This window comes from Coenobita brevimanus, chromosome 65 (assembly GCF_032717465.1).
Source record: "Coenobita brevimanus isolate Jiangsu-jjx chromosome 65, ASM3271746v2, whole genome shotgun sequence".
Lineage (NCBI taxonomy): Eukaryota > Metazoa > Arthropoda > Malacostraca > Decapoda > Coenobitidae > Coenobita > Coenobita brevimanus.
Window position 1 is genome coordinate 39,658,102 of NC_137018.1, and position 18,452 is coordinate 39,676,553.

General features: G+C 41.6%; 1 protein-coding gene across 2 annotated transcripts in view; it reads left to right on the plus strand.

Annotated features, from left to right (window-relative positions):
* tou (bromodomain adjacent to zinc finger domain 2B toutatis) overlaps positions 1-18,452 on the plus strand; it is an 860,023-nt gene that overhangs the window by 704,025 nt on the left and 137,546 nt on the right. For both annotated transcript variants that reach the window (XM_080276402.1, XM_080276403.1), the window contains one exon: positions 5,973-6,113. In XM_080276402.1, coding sequence (XP_080132528.1) covers positions 5,973-6,113 — 141 coding nt within the window. The remainder of the gene's footprint in view (positions 1-5,972; positions 6,114-18,452) is intronic.

Consider the following 18,452-nt stretch of genomic DNA (forward strand, 5'->3'; position numbering starts at 1 on the left):
TTTACAGTAAGACAGCAGAGAAGGCTTGTGAGAAGGACTATGAGGTGTTTATAGCATTCATGGATTTTGAAAAAGCATACGACAAAGTAGACGGAAGGATTGTGGAAGATTTTGTGCATGTACGATGTAGATGGTAAGCTGCTAGGTGCCGTTAGGAGTTTTTGTGATGGTAACGAAGCATGTGTAAGGGTTAATGGGCATCCAAGTGAATGATTCACGATTGGTGTGGGCGTGCGACAAGGTTGTGTGATGTCTGCATTTGTTCAATATATATATGGATGGGGTGATGAGAGAAGTAAAAACCCGAGTAATGGAGAGGGAGATGACATTGGTAATGAATGGTGATGGATGGAATATCTCAAATTTGTTGTATGCTGATGATGTAGTACTACTTGCAAAATTGCATGAGAAATTGTTAGACTAGTGCAAAGTTTTGCTGATGTGTGTGAGCATTGGACCCTAAAAGTAAATGTAGAAAGGAGTAAAATGATGGTTACTGAGAGAGTGGAAGACTCCCAGTGCGATGTTACTGTGAATGGAGAGAGACTGGAATTGGTGAATGTTCAATTACCTGGGTACAGTGATAGAAAGGAGAGGAATATGTGCAAAAGAAGTTGAAAGTAGAGTGACACGTGGAAGAAAAGTAGCTGGTGCAATGAAGGCCTTGATAAGAAACAGAGGCTTGAATGTTGCAGCTGCACGAGGCTTACATGAAGGAGTGTTAGTGCCAACTTTAACATATGGATGTGAAACTATGGTGTGGCATGAAAATGAAAAGTCAAGAGTGAGAGCAGTGGAGATGGGACTACAGAGAGTGGATGGGATATGAAATAATGTGATTCGTGAAAGATGTGGGGTGAGGAAGGCTGTGGACAGCAGAATCGAAGGGAGTGGACTGAGATGGTATGGTCATGTGGAGAGAATGGATAACAATAGAGTGGTGAAAAAGGTACATCTTAGCGAATTTGAGGAAGGGAGGAGGCGAGGTAGGCCAAGGAGAAGATGGAGATATATGGTGGATGATTGTGCAAGGAGGAGAGGTTTGGAAGTTGGTGAGGCCAGGGGACTGGCTGGATGAATAATGTGAGGAGAAGTGCATTGTCAGGGATTTGGCACCCCTTTTAATGTGGCAACATCCGGATTGGCTCTATTGGATACGAATATGTGAAGCTACAGAACGTGGTGAATGTTTTTGGCTTATTAGACAGAGCCAGGATTCTGGGAGCTTGAATGGTGAGCGAATGAAAGCGTGGCCCATTGGATTGAGCAAATTTTGGCTGTCTGGACGTCGCTACTCCTCACCTTGCCCTAAGGTGGGAAAGGAGGTCCAGATGATGATGATGATATACACTCAAACCTCGTGTTTCGTGGTCAGTAGGGACTGGACAGTGCCCATGGAATTCAAATCCATGTCACTCAGATGATATGTTTACATGTATAATGGCACAAAGAGTTCTGGCAACTTTCCAAAACTCTCACTCTTACCGCTTCTTACCACCTTACCCCACGTAAATTACCCCTTCATATAAGCAACGTTGGGTCTGTTTAGCACTTGGATGGGTGACCGCCTGGAACACCAGATGCTGTTGGCATAACGTTCTCCCTACGTGTCAAGTGGGGTTGGTGGAGGATTAGTGCCCCTCCCTGTAAAACAATTAACTCAAAGCCCTTGGCCACCCCGTTCGGGATACATGGCGTCTGGCAATGAATGAATGAATATACCAACCGTGACCTAAAACACTGAAAGAGATATAACTATTGTAATTAAGAACAACATTGGTATTAAAAATAGGATTAGCAGAACAGAAGTTGGGCTGGGTACCCTTGTGTTGTTGGTACTTAGCTCTCCGGTATTCTCCTCCCGCCCCCCACCCCCAGTGTTGTTGTGTAAGTTTCTCCTTCTCTCGTATCAGGTGGTTTTCGGGAGAGACCTTCGGCCATGTAGTTAGACGAAAATTTATGGGTCTGGCAGTTTTAGGGGATGAAATGGAACAAAAATGTGTGCTAACCAAAAAAAAATACTCTCATCTATGTGTTCTCTTGAGTTGGCTTTCTGTTTCACATTCTTTGTTTGATATTGCGCTTCCCTACACATTTCAGACTGACTAAGCATGTGGCTAAACTGCTCAGTCAGTCCAAAATGTGTTGAGAAGTGCGATATCCAGTAAAGAATGTGAAAGTGAACGCTAACTCACAAGAACACATGGATGAAAGAGTACTTTTTTCTGGTTTACAAACATTTTCCTTCCATTTTGGCCCTTAAAACTGCCAGACCCATAAATTTTCGTCTAACCATACGGTCTGTCTCTTCCGAAGGCCACATGATATGAGAGAAGGTGAAACTTTAACAACATTATGGGTAGGGGGTGGGGGAAAAGTGCCAAGAAGCTACGTATCAATAACACAAATTTTACCCAGCCCAACATCTGTTTCGTTAATGCTATTTTTAATACCACTGATGTTCGTAATTACAATAGGTATACTGTTTTACCTGATGGTGCATATAAGTGGGGGTAATTTACTTGGGGTAAGATGGTAAGAAGGGGTAAAGTGAGAGTTTTCTATTTCTGACGCTCCATATAACGCCCTATAAGCTTCTCAGTCAGCTTCAGGACAACATATAAACTTTCACTGTTGCCAGGTTCTCATCACTTCCTATGCACAGTCTTTATCTTCTCCCAGTCCTTTCAAATTGTTCTGATGGTACTTTCATTCATGCCATGCTTTTTTGCCATTTCGTTATATGTATGCTTTACGTCTCTATCTATCTATAGCCCGACGCCCTAATCCCGCAAAGGGTGGCCGCAGACAAAACGCCTCCAAGTCGCTCTGTCACCCACCATTTGACTACCCTCCCCCCAACTCACCCCCCCCCTCCCTCATACACCTCTCAACTCCATCCCTCCACCTCATGCTCAGTCTACCTCTCCCTCTCCCTCCCTCCACCTGACCTACATACACCCTCTTAGTCAGTCTTTCATTCTCCATTCTCTTCACATGTCCAAACCACCTCAATGTATTTCTCCTAATCTTCTCAACCACATCCACATCCACCCCACAGCGTTCCTTCACTTCTTCATTCGTCAACCTGTCCCTCCATGTCACTCCACATGCTCCTCTCAAGTAACTCATTTCCACTGCTCTCACTCTTGACTTGTTCCCCTTTTGCAAGGTCCATGCCTCGCTTCCATACATCAGGGTAGGGATCACAGTACTATCATGCAGTGACTTCTTAACTTCCATACTCACCTTCCTATTTCTCATCATTGCTTTCAGTGTACCAGCAACCTTCCTTCCCTGCTGTACCCTTTCACGCACTTCATCCCCCAAAGTTCCATCCTTACTCATCACACTACCCAAGTACTTGAATGCACTTACATTCTCCATATCCTCACCATCCAACCTCACTGCACACTCTGTGACTTCATTCCTCTCAAACACCATAACTTTACTTTTGTTTACATTAACTTTCAGATTCCTCCTCCTACACACTGTCCCAAATTCATTCACCAAACCTTGCAACACCCATTCATCTTCACTCAACAGTACTGTATCATCAGCAAACAGCAACACCGGAATCTTCCAAATCTCACCCTCATTTATTAGGGCCACCCCCACATCCACTGCCCTACCCTGCACCTCCTTTACAACCCCATCCATGTATATATTAAACAGCCATGGAGACATCACACAACCCTGTTTCAGTCCCACATTTAGATCAAAGAACTCACTCAGCTCACCATCCACTCGCACTGTAGCCCTAGCTCCCTCGTACATACTCTTCACATCACTCAACAATTTCCCCTCCACTCCGTATATTCTTAATGCCTTCCACATACCTTGCCTATCTATTCTGTCATAAGCTTTCTCCAAGTTCATGAAGGCAGCATATACTTTCCTTCCCTTCTCTAGATACTTCTTCACTAAACATCTTAGAACAAATATCTGGTCTACACACCCTTTTCCCTTCCTAAATCCCCCTTGTTCTTCTCCAACTAGCTCCTCTGTCATATGCCTAACCCTACCAATGAGTATTCTACCATATATTTTACCAGTCACACTAAGTAGGCAAATACCCCTATGGTTTACCACATACTTCTCTCTCCCCTTTTCCTTTGTATAAAGGAACAATTATACCTGATTTCCAGTCCTCTGGAACCCTTCCCTCTTCCCAAGCCAATCTACACAACTTCCATATTCACTCCACAACAATCTCACCCACATACCTAAGCATTTCATCACACACTCCATCAATTCCTGGGGCCTTTCCCAACTTAATCTTCTTCATCGCTTCCACTACTTCCGCCCTACTGATCTCTTCCTCCCTCCTCTCATCTCTTCTTCTCCCAGCCATTCCCCAACCACTTATGCTCGCACTGCTCTCACTCTCTACATTCAGCAAATCCTCAAAGTGCTCCTTCCATCTCCTCAGTTTCTCTCTCTTCTCCACCAACAATCTGTTGTTCCTATCTTTCACTCCCCTACTATTTCCCCTTTCACATTGTCTTACTTTCTTTACCTCCTTCCAAAACATTTCCTTACTCTCCCTCCATTTCACACTGTGATTCCTCCCAAACTCTTCATCCACTTTCTTTTTACTCTCCTTCACCAGTCTCTTAACCTCCCTTCTCCTGCTCACATATACCTCTCTCTTCTCTCTCTCATCTTCTCCCCTACCTCTACTCGCTAACCATTCACTATATGCCTTCTTCTTTTGTTCCACAGCTCATTTCACCTCATCATTCCACCATGCTGTCCCTTGCACACCCTTGCATCTCGTCCTCACTCCACAAACTGCCTCACACGCTGCGCCTATCTCTTCCGTGAATATCTTACATACGTCTTCCACCCCTTCCATCTGCTCGTGCTCATACCTTCCCAATCTTTCTTCCAATATGCTCTTATACTCTTGTCATTTTCTCACTGCTTTACGTAAAGCGGTAAAAGGACTTTACCATTTCAATTCATATTTCCCCAGCTTGTTTTCTGTATTTTTCTGTTTTCAGGGTGGTTAGTTACCTTTAAATTTTGATTACTGTTTAGGGACGGAATTGGTTGAGTAAAAACTCATCGTTAGAGTGGGGTATCATATCTCGGGGTAGATTTAACATGTAAAGTATAGGGATGTGTTTTTGAGCCTTGGGTTTACCCCCCAGTGAAGGCCTAAATCCACTCAAATGAGTCCAAAAACAAGTATAAAACCAGTCTAAGTTGCCTAACAGCTGGAAAAGAAGCTAACCTAAGCCTAACAGCTGTAAAAACCTCACTAAAACCAACAATTAAAATTTGAAAATTGTCAGATATAAGTCTGGAAAAATCAAGCTTAGTAAACTGTACCCGAAAATAACAATGTTCGCCCCACCCATGACTAAAATACATCAATCTTAGTCTCAAACTAGTTTATAAATCAACCTAAACACACAATTTTAGTCTAAAATATCATCAAAATCGGTAGAAGAAAATGAGAACCCGTTGTTAAACTGGGGTTTGGTTGTTGTTAGGCGAGGTGTGGTGGTATTTCTACCCCCATCATTAAGCCGGGGTATTGCATCTAGAGGTACTGTATATTGAGGTATAGCTGTTTATATATATGGAAGGTGAAAGACTGACGAAGAGAGTGTATGTGAGTGAGGTGGAGGGGGGAAGAGGGAGGGGGAGGCCGAGGATGAGATGGAGGGATGGGGTGGAGAGGTATATGAGAGAAGGGTGTGTGAGTTGGGAGCAGGGCAGTGAAATGGCGGGGGACAGGGCGACTTGGAGGTGATTTGTTTGTGGCCACCCCGAACGGGATTGAGGCGTCTGGCAATAGATAGATAGACTATAAGAAAGTTCATGATAACTAAGGGGTCACTGTATTATCTGTGTTGGTGAGTGTGAGAGTAAACTAAGAACACCCAAAATTGAAGTTACTGCTTGTGCTGCATTTATTCATTTTCTAGTTGCCTATATTCTCTCTCATTTATGTGCTGCAGGAGGATGACAAGCACTTGAATGCTGATGATGCCTCCAAAACGCTGGATATTTTACAACGTCAGATGAATCAAGTTAGACAAGACTTATTTGAAACTGCCCAGCAAGTGAGAGGCTTCAACTGTGGCCAGGATAGGTACCAGGTCAGTAACAGCAGTGGAAACATTGTTTAGTTAGTTTGAATGTCTTTTTTTTTAATGTATTTATTGCCTTTTATCCACTTACCAAGTTTTGTGCAAGTGAGGAGCCAGGGTAGTTTTGATAGTGGTGTGAAATTGGTATGATCATTAACCTTTCTGCTTCAGTGATCTGTCTTATCTCTGCATCCCAGGAAAAGGCATTTTAAGGAAAGTGTTTTTTTTTTTTTTTTTTTTTTTTTTTTTTTTTTAAATAGCTGTACAGTGTTTATCAGTGATAAATAATATTATGCTTTTACTAATGGGGTAGGCATTTGAAGATGCACGTTATGCTATCGTTCTGTCTCCAACTTGTCATTCTTCTTCAAGATTATTGAGTGTGTTATTCTAGATTACAGCATGCCATCACTGGAATGAAACAGGGTTGTTCCTTTTGCTGTGTCAGCATGCAGGAAATACCACTTAACTGAAGCTACCTTGATGAACATTCACAGTGACTTGGTTCTTAATACTGCAGCAGGGAATCTCTCTCTTGGTACTGTTGGATCTGTTTGTGGCTTTTGAAACAGTAGGTCATAATCTGCCTGTACAGTATTGCTAAATGACCCACATTATATGGTGTCTGTTATGTTGCTCTGTCACTTCACAAGTTGTATCTGATTGACAGATCTCAGAGAGTAGTTGTGGACATAACTTACTCATTCTCAGTTTCCCTTCTGTTTGGAGTTGCTCAGGGACCCATTTTAAGTCCAGTTCTATTCATAGATTATGAAAGTACTGCCGTTTATCATTTCTATGTGATGTACATGTTGTATCCTATCATTTTTATGTTTATGGCAATCAGCTTGATGTTAAGATGACAGAGAGACCAAAGTTAAACAGAAATCCCAGGTAATTGATGATAAAGTGTTAATGGCAAAGAGGAGACAAGCTGAGTGATGGTAAAACTGAAATCAATATTATTCAAGGAAACAGAAGGGGTGGTGACACTAATAATGCCCTGACTCTGATAATTGGCAAGTCACAACCTTATCCAACTTTTTTTTTGTCCAAAACTTGGGTGCATATTTTAATTCAGAACTAAATTGTAAGGACCTTATTACAGTAATCCCTCGATTATCCGACGTAATAGAGTCAAAGGCATGTCTGGATAATGGCTCTGCCTGGATAGTGGACTTCTTCCCTGCACCCCCTTTGTACATACCCAAACTTTGAAAGCCATTGTAAAAGGCCACTACAGTACAATGTACAACATTTATTCCTGGTGTTTTACACCACTCTGTCTGGTCAAGCAGACCTATAAACCACAGCCAGGCAATAATTATAGTTAACCAGACCCATCACCCACAATCACCACGGCCTTAAAAACATGAAAAAAAAATGGCCCAGCTGGGTAAAACTGTTTGCGCAGCCATAATTTCCACCTGGATGCAGGCATTTTCTCCATATAAAATAGAAAAATGTATGAATTATGGTTTTGAACAGCCAGATCACAGCATCCGGATAATGGATGGTCTGGATAGTAGCCATCTGGATAATTGAGGGATTATTGTAATTAAGTTGTCAGAGGTTGTAAGCTGTACATCAGAATCCTATACTTTGTGATACAGCTGCTGAATAGATGTCACCTCTTTAACGCTGGTCCACGGTTTTATCTTATCTCATGTCGATAATTGTAATTCATAATGGATTGGCCTCCTGAATACTGTAATCTATTAAAGAAGGTTCAGTTTGTGTTGTATAGAGCAGCAAGGCTTACGTTTGGCCTCGCCCCAAGAACACTGACAGCCTCATTTCTAATTGAGTTGCACTGATTGCTAGTAGAGGCTAGAATTGAATTTAAACTGTCTTATATATCTGAGCAAATTTGAAGGAGGGAGGAGGTGAGGTAGGCCAAGGAGAAGGTGGAGGGACATGGTGGATGAGTGCGCGAGGAAGAGAGATATGGAAGTCGATGAGGCTAGGGGACTGACAAGAGATCGAGCAGGCTGGATGAATGTTGTGAGAAGTGCATGATCAGGGATTTGGCACCCCTTTTTAACGTGACAACATTCGGATTGACTCTGTTAGCTACATTTATGTGAAGCTACAGAATGTGGTGAAAGTTTTTGCCATATTCGATAGAGCCAGGATTCTGGGGGCTTGAACGATGAGTGAATGGAAGCGTGCCCCATTGGATTGGGTAAACTTGGGCTGTCTGGAAATTGCTACTCATCCTGCCCTAGGGTGGGAAAGGAGGTCTGGATGATGATGATGATGATGTTTATGCTGCTGCTGCTGCTGTACTGCTGCTGCAGCTGATGATGATGATTACATTCAAAGTTCTGAAGTTTTGTGAACCAGAGTATCATGCAGAATTGTTAAAGTTTCAGTCAGCACATCCAGGTGTGATGTTAAGAAATGTACTTATTCATTACTCATTGATGATCCTGCAGTTATTCATCAGTCATATTTTTCTGATCTGTCTGTCTCATATATATAGCCCCTAGGTTATCCGTAATGAAACCCTGTGAACTTGGGGCCCCGAGCTGTCGATGCAAAACATCGCTCAGTATGCCTCTGCCAGGCCATGCACATGGATTCACCATACAGTGTCCACGATAGCGTTTTTACTAATACGATTCATCAGACTGATATATCGCCGATATTTGCATTCTTTTTCAGTACCGAACCGATATTGATATTGTATTTACTGGCGATATTGGGATATCAGATATGGAGGGAAGAAACATTAAAATGACATATTGAAAGTTTCGTTCATTGTTATGCCCGATTCTTTTTTAAAGAATGTTGTCACCTTGACACTGTTTTGCAGCTTAATAGGCTTACTGAAAATCATTAAAGGCTCATTAGTGGGTGAGTTGGAAAGGAGGGGGAGGGGGAAAAAAGAAAAGAGAAGTGGAGAATTGAAGGCCTAAAGAAGTGTATTGAGAGTGAGGTATCCTATGTACTGGTGGTGTGTAAGTGTGGTGGCTGTGTGATTTTATGTATTTATATAGTGTACACTTGCTGTTGAAATAAGCGCAAAATGCTTTCACCCATTAGTTGTTATAGATATTTTTCAATCATACAGTATACTCCCAATTATCTGGCACTGCATTATCTGTCATACGACATTATCCGGCATAGCCAGTGGCTGAATTAAAATGGTATCCGGCAGTAAGCATTATCTGGCATGAAGGACGTTCTGGCTAAAAGTACTTTATTATCCTGCCTGAGACAGTTGTTGTCATCAGACATCCAGCCATAATCTTAAGAAATGAAAATAGAAAGAAATAATGTACACAAAAAGAATGGGGTTATACTGTGCTGTAATATGAGAGTTGTGGAGTGTCAAGGATTGAAGGAGGGAGGGTTGATGGTCGGTGTGCCACGCAGCTCACAGGGTGTTGGTGGTGGGTAGGGAGGGGAGATGCAGTTGTAGGGAGTAGAAGAGTTTTGATCGGCCAAGGCAGGGGAGGGAGAATTCTGATGCAGATTTTTCAGTGACTGGCAGCAGGTAGGTAGATGTTTTCTCAGTCTCCATTATATTCCTCCACTGTGAAGGTGCCGGTATACAAACAAGCCTACGTTGCACTATGAGTCTTTTCCAAAATATAATTGTAATGGCATGGTATGGACACCAGTAATCCTACTTAAGTACTGTATAAGTAAAGAGATGTGTTTGGTAAGGGATATACAATGCATGTGTTTATACAGTAGTGGCGGGTGAAAGAAAACAGGTCTCCCGGCTGGGGGGACTTTGATATCCCCATCGTCATCATGAAATTGCTTCTGTACATAAAATTACAGTGTACTTTACAGTATTTTATTATTAGGAACATCTATTAGCTGTTTTTTGATGTTTTAAAGCATTTGTAGGGATTAGACAGTGAATAAGTGTTATATGGTAGGGGGATCAGGAGGACTTTTACATAATGTGGCATTTTGACAGTATCAGGCAGGCCTTTGGCTCTGTTATGCCAGATAATTGGGAGTTTACTGTAATATTTACAGTCACCCTTTTCACTGTAGTCTAGATAAAGAAGGGATTTACAGCATAAACAGTATAGTCCCAATTATCCGGTTACCGGGCAACCAGAATTATCAGACAGACCGGAAAATTCATGGACTGGCAAGTATATAAATAATATAACAGTGTGTGCTCCTTTGATTGGCCACCCCTTCATGGGTTAGTCACGTGAGACTGGGTGAAGTCAGGTGATGTGAAGTGAAGGCATTTCTGGTCAAGTTCATTTCCTGGTTAATCCTCTTTCCAGCCCTCCTCTCCCCCCTTTCCCCTCCTCTAATTTAGTCACTCACCATACTTCCACAAATCACCAGTCAGCTTTCTACTGTCAGTCAGTACACAAGCACTCTCGCAGTTGTGTTATCTTGTGTTGTGTCGTGATCAGTGACTAGTACTCTGAAGCCTAAAGTGCAAAGTAATCTTAACACATTGTGGTCACGTTGAAACGGACGCTGGACAAATGTATGTCTTGAAAATGGTGAACATTGTAAGACACTGATAACAGAATTTAACATAGTTAATTCCACGATTCATGATAAGAAGTCCCAGGGATCAAGCTGATTTTGTGTGTATTTACCTAATTGTATTTACCTAATTGTGATATACAGGAAATGAGCAATGCTCGTGGGGTCCCGTCTCTGTTTTTCAATAATTCAAATATAGCTTTAAACTTTTTTAAGTTTTTAGACTGGACAATCTCTTTGTCCAGGCTGTTCCACAGGTCGATACATCTATAAGGAAAACTATATTTTTTGAAATCCTTCAAGCAGCTTGGCTTCTTCAGTTGCATTCTGTGTCCTCTTGTTACTCTCTTATCCCATACAAACTGATCTTCTCTGTCAGTTTTATCTACTCCCATCATGGTCATGAACACTGCATTCATGTCGCCCCTTTTTCTCCTTTCCTCTAAGGAAGGCAAATCCAGCATTTCCAGCCTCTCTCTGCATGACAGATCTGCCAGACTGGGGACCATCTTGGCTGCTGTTCCTTGTATTTCCTCAATCTTATTTATATCTTTCTTTTTGTGTGGGGACCACACTACAGTACTGCTGCATATTCTAACCTGGGGCAGATCATGGCCACTATCAATTTTTTCATCATCTCCTCATCCATATAATGAAATGCTACTCTTATCTTAGTCAAGAGTTTATACGTCTCTCTAACTGTCTTGTTAATTTGTTTTTCAGGTGACTAACTATCCTGGACCAGCACTCCCAAATCTTTCTCTTCTCTCACTTTTGTGATTGGTTCATTACCCATCATACGAGTATAATTCAAAGATGGCCTCTTGGTACTTCTACCCATTTCCAATATTTTACATTTCTTTTCGTTGAATTTCATTTCCCACATCCAGCTCCAATCGTGTATCCTATCCAGATCCTCCTGCAGCATTTTACAATCCTCCTCAACCTCTACCTTCCTCAAGATCTTTGCATCATTAGCAAACAGACTTGCATAACTGTTCAGTCCATCTACCATATCATTTATGTAAATCAGGAACATTACTGGTGCCAACACCGAGCCCTGTGAGACTCCACTTGTTACTTCCCTCGATCCAGACATCCTATCCTTTATTACTGTCCTCATTTCTCTGTCTCTCAAAAAGTCCCATCCATTCCAGGAGGTTCCCTTTCAGTCCTCCAATATGCTCTAGTTGCCACAACAATCTCTTGTGGAGTACCTTGTCGAAGGCCTTTTCCAAATCTAAATACAGTACACATAATCCCTCCAACCGTCTGTCTCCTTAGCACGTCAATCGCTCTCGCGTAAAAGCTCAACAAATTGGAAACACTTGACTTTCCACTTCTGAATCCAAACTGACTTTCAACCAAAATATTCATCTCTTCCAGATATTTCATCCATCTATCTTTCAGGATTCTCTCGCATAATTTTGTGACCATGCTGGTTAGGGACACTGGTCTATAATTCAGGGGTTCTTCCCTGTTTCCTCCCTTATAAATTGGTACCACAATTGCCCTCTTCCATTCTTGAGGCACTTTCACCTCTTCCAGAGAACACACAGTTAATCTGTGAATCTTATCTGCCAGTTGTTCTCTGCATTCCTTCAGCACCCAATTAGAGATTCCATCTGGTCCTGGGGCTTTCCTTACATCTTGAGTTTCCAGTAATTTATACACTTCCTGTACTTCCACTTTTATATCTTTGATCACTACATTTCTAGTCACTTCCTCCCACTCCTCGGACTCCCTTTCATTAGTGAAAACCGATTGGAAACATTTATACATTATTTCAGCTTACATTGTTGCATCTTTATAGACCTCTCCTTCTGCTTCAGTTTGGTGATTCCTTCCTTTTTGTTTCAGTTTGTCATTGGTAAATCTATAAAACAGCTCGAGTTCATCCTTACATTTGTCTATTATACCTTTTTCAAAACTCCTTTCTTCGTCTTTACATATTCTTGTGAATTCATTTGTAGTTGTTTTATATTCTTCCTTTGTTGTGTTGTTATCTCTCTTTCTCCAGTTGTTCCACACCGTGTCTCTCCCTTTTATTTTTTTGCTATCATACACCTTCTGTTAAACCACTCCTTTTTCCTGTTTTCTTTCCCCCTTACTTTTGGTACAAACTTTTCCACTCCCGAATTACAGAGGTCTAGAAAGATATCCCACTTCCTCTGTATCTCTCTTGTTTCTCTGAATTTTCTGCAATCCGCAGTTTCGAACAATTTTCTCAATCTTGTAAAATTTGTTTTCCCAATGTTGTATCTCCCCTGCCTATAAAGCTCGTCTCTTGGTACCACATTCCTTATCATCATCTGGAACTCAGTGACCACATGATCACTTTTTCCTATAGGACACAAATATTTCAAAGATTCTACTACACCGGGTTCTTTGGTAAACAGTAAGTCTAGTCTTGCTGGTGTGTCCTTACCTCAGAACCGTGTCTCTTCTTTGACCCATTGTGTCATCACATTGTTCATCGTTATATTTAATAATATACTGTAGTGCCCCACAAATCTTCGCTGCCTCCTGAGTCCCATTCCTCCCAGTGTGTGTGTGTGTGTGTGTGTGTGTGTGTGTGTGTGTGTGTGTGTGTGTGTGTGTGTGTTAAAAGTAAGATGAATAACTCCGTTAAAAAAGGTACTGTATGCTCTTCATTGACCAGAAATGTGTGGTACCAGTGCAGTTTTCTACTTAACCAACCAACTCTACCCACCCACAAGCTTCCATTGTCTTACAGTACCATGGCAAGCCCATTCTGTTAAATATTATTAATTTTATTCATAAAAACTTGGAAGAATAAACTATGGAAATAAATCTTGAGCATTTATTGATGAACTGATGATTTGAAAAGCAGTGTTCTACTGTAAACACGAGTTCATGACTCGCTTGCTCAGTTGCGTGTATGTGCCCTTACTAATCAATCACCATCGCTTCACCCCTCACTTGCCACTCAGCTGTTTTGCAAATGATACAGTAAATACGTAGGAATTGCAAGTACTGTACAGTATTTTCATTAAATAAAACAAATGGTTCATTTCTGTCAGCTCAAGTTTGTCTTTTCTACCAATGCAAATGTGTTCTAAGATTATGTCTTAGAATGCATTTCCATTGGCATCAAATGCATTTTAACATGATGTCATCTGAGAACACAGATGCACTGGCATTGTCGTCAAATGTGTTCCTAGATTGTCATCTTAGAACACATTTGCATTGTCATCAAATGAGTTCCAAGATGATGTCATCTTAAAACTCATTTGCTTTTGCATCAAATGCGTTATAAGATTATATAATTTTAAAATACATTTTCATTGTCATCAGATGTGCTCTGTTCTAATATGATCGTTGTAGAACCACATAGAACACATTAGCATTGTCATGAAATGTGTTCTAAGATTATGTCATCTTAGAATCCATTTTCAGTCATCAGATGTGTTCTAAGATGATGTCATTTTAGAATGCATTTGCATTGTCATCAAATGTTTTAAGATGATGTCATATTAGTACACATTTGCATCAGCATTGTCATCAAATGTGTTCTAAGATGATGTCATCTTAGATCACATTTGCATCGGCAGAAAAGGTAAACTCTAGCTGATAGAAATGAAGCATTTATTTTAGGATATTTGACAAAATTACTGTGCTTGCAATCCCTTCTTATTTATTGTATTATCTGTGAAATAGCTGAGTGGCGAGTGAGGGGTGGAGTGATGGCAGTCAAGTGTGGAGTAAGTGGGTAGGCAACGACACATATACAGAATTGTGAGCAAGGGAGTCATGATAACTGTACTTCTTTCCAAATCATTTGTTTACTAATAAATGCTCAAGATTTATTACTTCAGCTTATTTTTCTGTGTTTGATGAATAAAATTTTGTGCAATGAATAATATTTAACAAAATAGACCTACTGTGTGCATTATGCACTACCGCAAGACACTGCAACCAAGTGTGTTATGTCAGTGGGGGGGTGTTTTAGGTTATTTCAATGGAAAAATGTTAGTGTGGCCCTGGATACAAGTGGTATTGTATATACTGCCATGATATAGCCTGTGTATGAGTATATATCAGATACCCGGGAAAAATCTGTAACCAGGAAGGTAAATTCCCCAAGCTTCTCAGTTAACTGTATTGTAATAAGAAAGATGGCAGTAGGTGGGGGCTGTAGTAGGACAGTAACTCTGAGACGAGCGGATGAACGACATTTGGCAACTTTGTTTAAGCCCAGCTTATACAGCAAGACAATCCTTGTGGGGCTAGGTTTTCAGTGAAAGAACTGAGAGGTAGGATGGGACTGGAGTGTATTGATGTTGTGATGAGGATGGTTAGATTAAGGTGGTTTGGGCATGTGGAGAGGATGGGGGATGACAATTGGGTGCAGAAAGTTAGATGCGTTAGCTTTAGAGGTAGGGTTGCAAGAGGTAGACCAAAAAATGCCTAGAGTTACAAGAGGTTGACTGAAAAAGACCTGGGATGAGGTCATTGAGTATGACCTCAGGGATAAGGGACTGAATAGTGAGGCTGCTAGAGATCGAGCAGCATGGGCAGCCGCCATTAGGTGATCAAGGCTGAAACATGCAAGCATGTTGGAGCCTTTAACCCTTTAACTGCGGGTGTCATTCCAGAATGACGTTGCAAAAACTGGACCAAACCGCGGGTGTCATTCTCGAATGTTTGTGAATATTTTGAATACCCCGCGTTTTTTCCGTGCGCCATTTGTTTCAAGGGAGAGTAGCTATTAAGTTCTTTCACTCCAGCTGACCCCCACCTCCCTCTTCCCCCCCCTGGGGCCCCACCTCCCATCCCCTGGGCCCCCCACCCCACCCCTGACCAAGCACGCATCAGTATCTGTCCAGCTGTGTGAGTGACAACACATGCTGATGTGGCAGTGAAGTGCAGGCAATTACAGTGCCTTTTACCTGTCTCAGTGAACACAGAGTGGGTGTTTATCGTATGTGCAGTGTTCATATATGTTTACAGTATTATTATCAGAATGTGATTGGCATTTGGTAATGGTGTGTGAGCGAAAAATAGTGATTACAACACCGCTGATGTGGAAGTGAAGTGCTGGCAATTACAGTGCCTTTTACCTGCCTCAGTGAACACAGAGTGGGTGTTTATCATATGTGCAGTGTTCATATATGTTTATAGTATTATTATCAGAATGAGGTTGGCATTTAGTAATGGTGTGTGAGTGAAAAATAGTGATTACAACACCGCTGATGTGGCAGTGAAGTGCGGGTAATTACAGTGCCTTTTACCTGCCTCAGTGAACACAGAGTGGGTGTTTATCGTATGTGCAGTGTTCATATATGTTTATAGTATTATTATCAGAATGAGGTTGGCATTTGGTAATGGTGTATGAGCGAAGGTAATGGTGTGTGAGCGAAAAATAGTGATTTTACACCCCTCACTTCTAACGGCACTGCCCATCCTGTGAAAGTCAACAAAGTCATGAAACCTACATCAATGGAAAGCTGAAGGTTAGTACTTTCTAATGGTACCTTATTTTTTTCTCTAGCTTTATTCTGTGCAGAGTTATTAAGGTTTAAAGGTTTGTTTACATTTGGCTGAAACCCCCGCGGGAGAGGACAGTCAGACCAAAACAATACCCGCGGTTAAAGGGTTAAGAAAACAAAAATGAAAACAAGACAATGGAAAAATGTTACATATAGATCTTGCCTGTGCTTCTTTATTATTACGCTATATGTACAAGGTTTGCAATTTGGTACTTGTTTGTGTGTGTGTGTGTGTGTGTATATATGTATATATATATATATATATAAATTTGGTGGTGGATGGGGGTGCCCATCATCCACTCACTCAGTGTGCGGATGCCTTATGATCTCTACACTGGGTGCCAAGCCAAATGGTTTCCTGTACCCAGGAAATAATTTACTAAGCTGGGGTGATAACCATATAACCAAGGTTTTTGGCCGGGTTAAGTATCCCCTAGATTCTCCTATCCAATATCACTTAATAATGGCAGTTTTTCAGAGAGTCTCAGAGGGCTTCCCAGAGCCCCAACCAAATGGGCAGATTCGTATGGCCATGTGAATGTGAGAGATGTGAATGAGGAGAGGAAGAGGGTGGAAGTGGTGAATTTGTTTGAGAGTGTGAGATATGCTGTGATGGCACTGAGTGGAACAAAGTTGAAAGGGTGTGAAGTGGAGGAGTGGGAGGGTGTGAAATGTGTAAGATGAGGCATGACTGGGCAAGTAAGATGCAAGGAAAGAGCTTTGTTGATGAATGAGGTGTGGCAGAGTGGAATGAGAGACTACAAATGTTTCAGCTCGAGGTGTATGTATGTCAAGTTCAAGTTTGAAAAGGTGAAAGTGGAGGTGATTGTAGCGCATGCACTGTGTGAGGACAGGAATGAGAGAGAGAAAGACAGGTTTTAGGATGAGCTGGATGAAGCAGTGGTAGAAATGCCCATGAGCTACAAAGTGATCATAATGGGCAGTGTGAATGGAAGAGCAGGCACTAGTCCTGAGGATAACATAATGGGTTGCAGTGGAGTACCAGGAGAAAATGATAACGGGAAATGACTGAAGGATATGTGTCAGGAAAGGAGGGTGTGCATTTGTAACTCGTATTTCAAATACAATGATGCACATGAATATACATGGTGTAGTGGGAACAGAGATCGTGCTGAAAGAAGCCTGATTGATTACCTTCTTGTAGAGAGATCGATGCTGGGAATGGTTTACTGATACGAGGGCCGTGAGAGGACGATGTGGAGGTCTGTCAGATCTTATGAGTGTGGTATGTAAGATCAAGCTGAGAGGAGTGAGGCAGATCAGGAGAGAGAGGAGCAGTCAGGGAGAAAGACTGAAAGTTGAGACGCTGAGGATCAAAGAAAAGGCAGATGAATACAGGACCAAAGTAGGGGAGGAGTTAGAATCAGTGAATTGGAATTAAATGAATCTGGACAGCCTGTGGAATGCATATAGGGATTGCTTAGTTAGAAATGCTACAGCAGTGTGTGGTGTGGCAAGAGTAACAACAGAGAAGAAAGGTACGGCATGGTGGGATGATGAGGTTAGGAGAGCAGTGGAGGAAAAGAGGAAGAAGTGGCTAAAGTGGTTACAAGACAGGAGTTCAGCTGAAAACAGAACTGATTATATTGAGAGCATGAAGCATGTAAAGAGACTAGTGAAGAGGAAGAAGAAGTTAATGATGATCTAGGAAGAAAAATGAAAGCAAGCTGCCCAGAAAATTGGAAGTTATTCTGGAAAGAGGTGCGGAAATGTAGAAGTGAAAGTGAAAAGAAATGTGATAGTGTGAAGGATATAGGTGGTAGGTTATTAACCCATGGGGATGAAGTAAGGACCAGATGGAAAGAATATTTTGAAAGCCTAATGAATAGGAATAGAGAGAGCAGAGTGGCTGTAAACATGTTTGGTTTTGGGGGTGTGCAGAGAAGGAAGGCAGTACCAGGAGATGTGACACTCGCACAGGTGAAGAGCGCTGTGAAGCAACTGAAAAATGGGAAAGTAGCAGGGGTTGATGAGGTATATGCAGTGATGATTTAAGTGTAGTGGAGAGAGTGGAATGAAGTGCTTGTTGGAGATATGTAAGTAGACATGGATGAGTGAAACTGTGCCAGCAGAGTGGATAAAGGCTGTGATTGTACCCCTATACAAAAATAAAGGTGAGCTAAGTGAGTGCAAGAATTATCATGGCATAAGTTTACTGAGTGTGGTAGGGCAGGTATACAGAAGAATTATTATAGAGAAAGTAAGAGAGATATTGGAAGTCCTAGTGAGTGATGAACAGGGTGGGTTAGGAGTGGCAGAGGATGTGTGGATCAAATATTTGCTGTGAGACAGATAGCAGAGAAGGCTTGTGAGAAGGACCATAAGATTTTTATGGCAT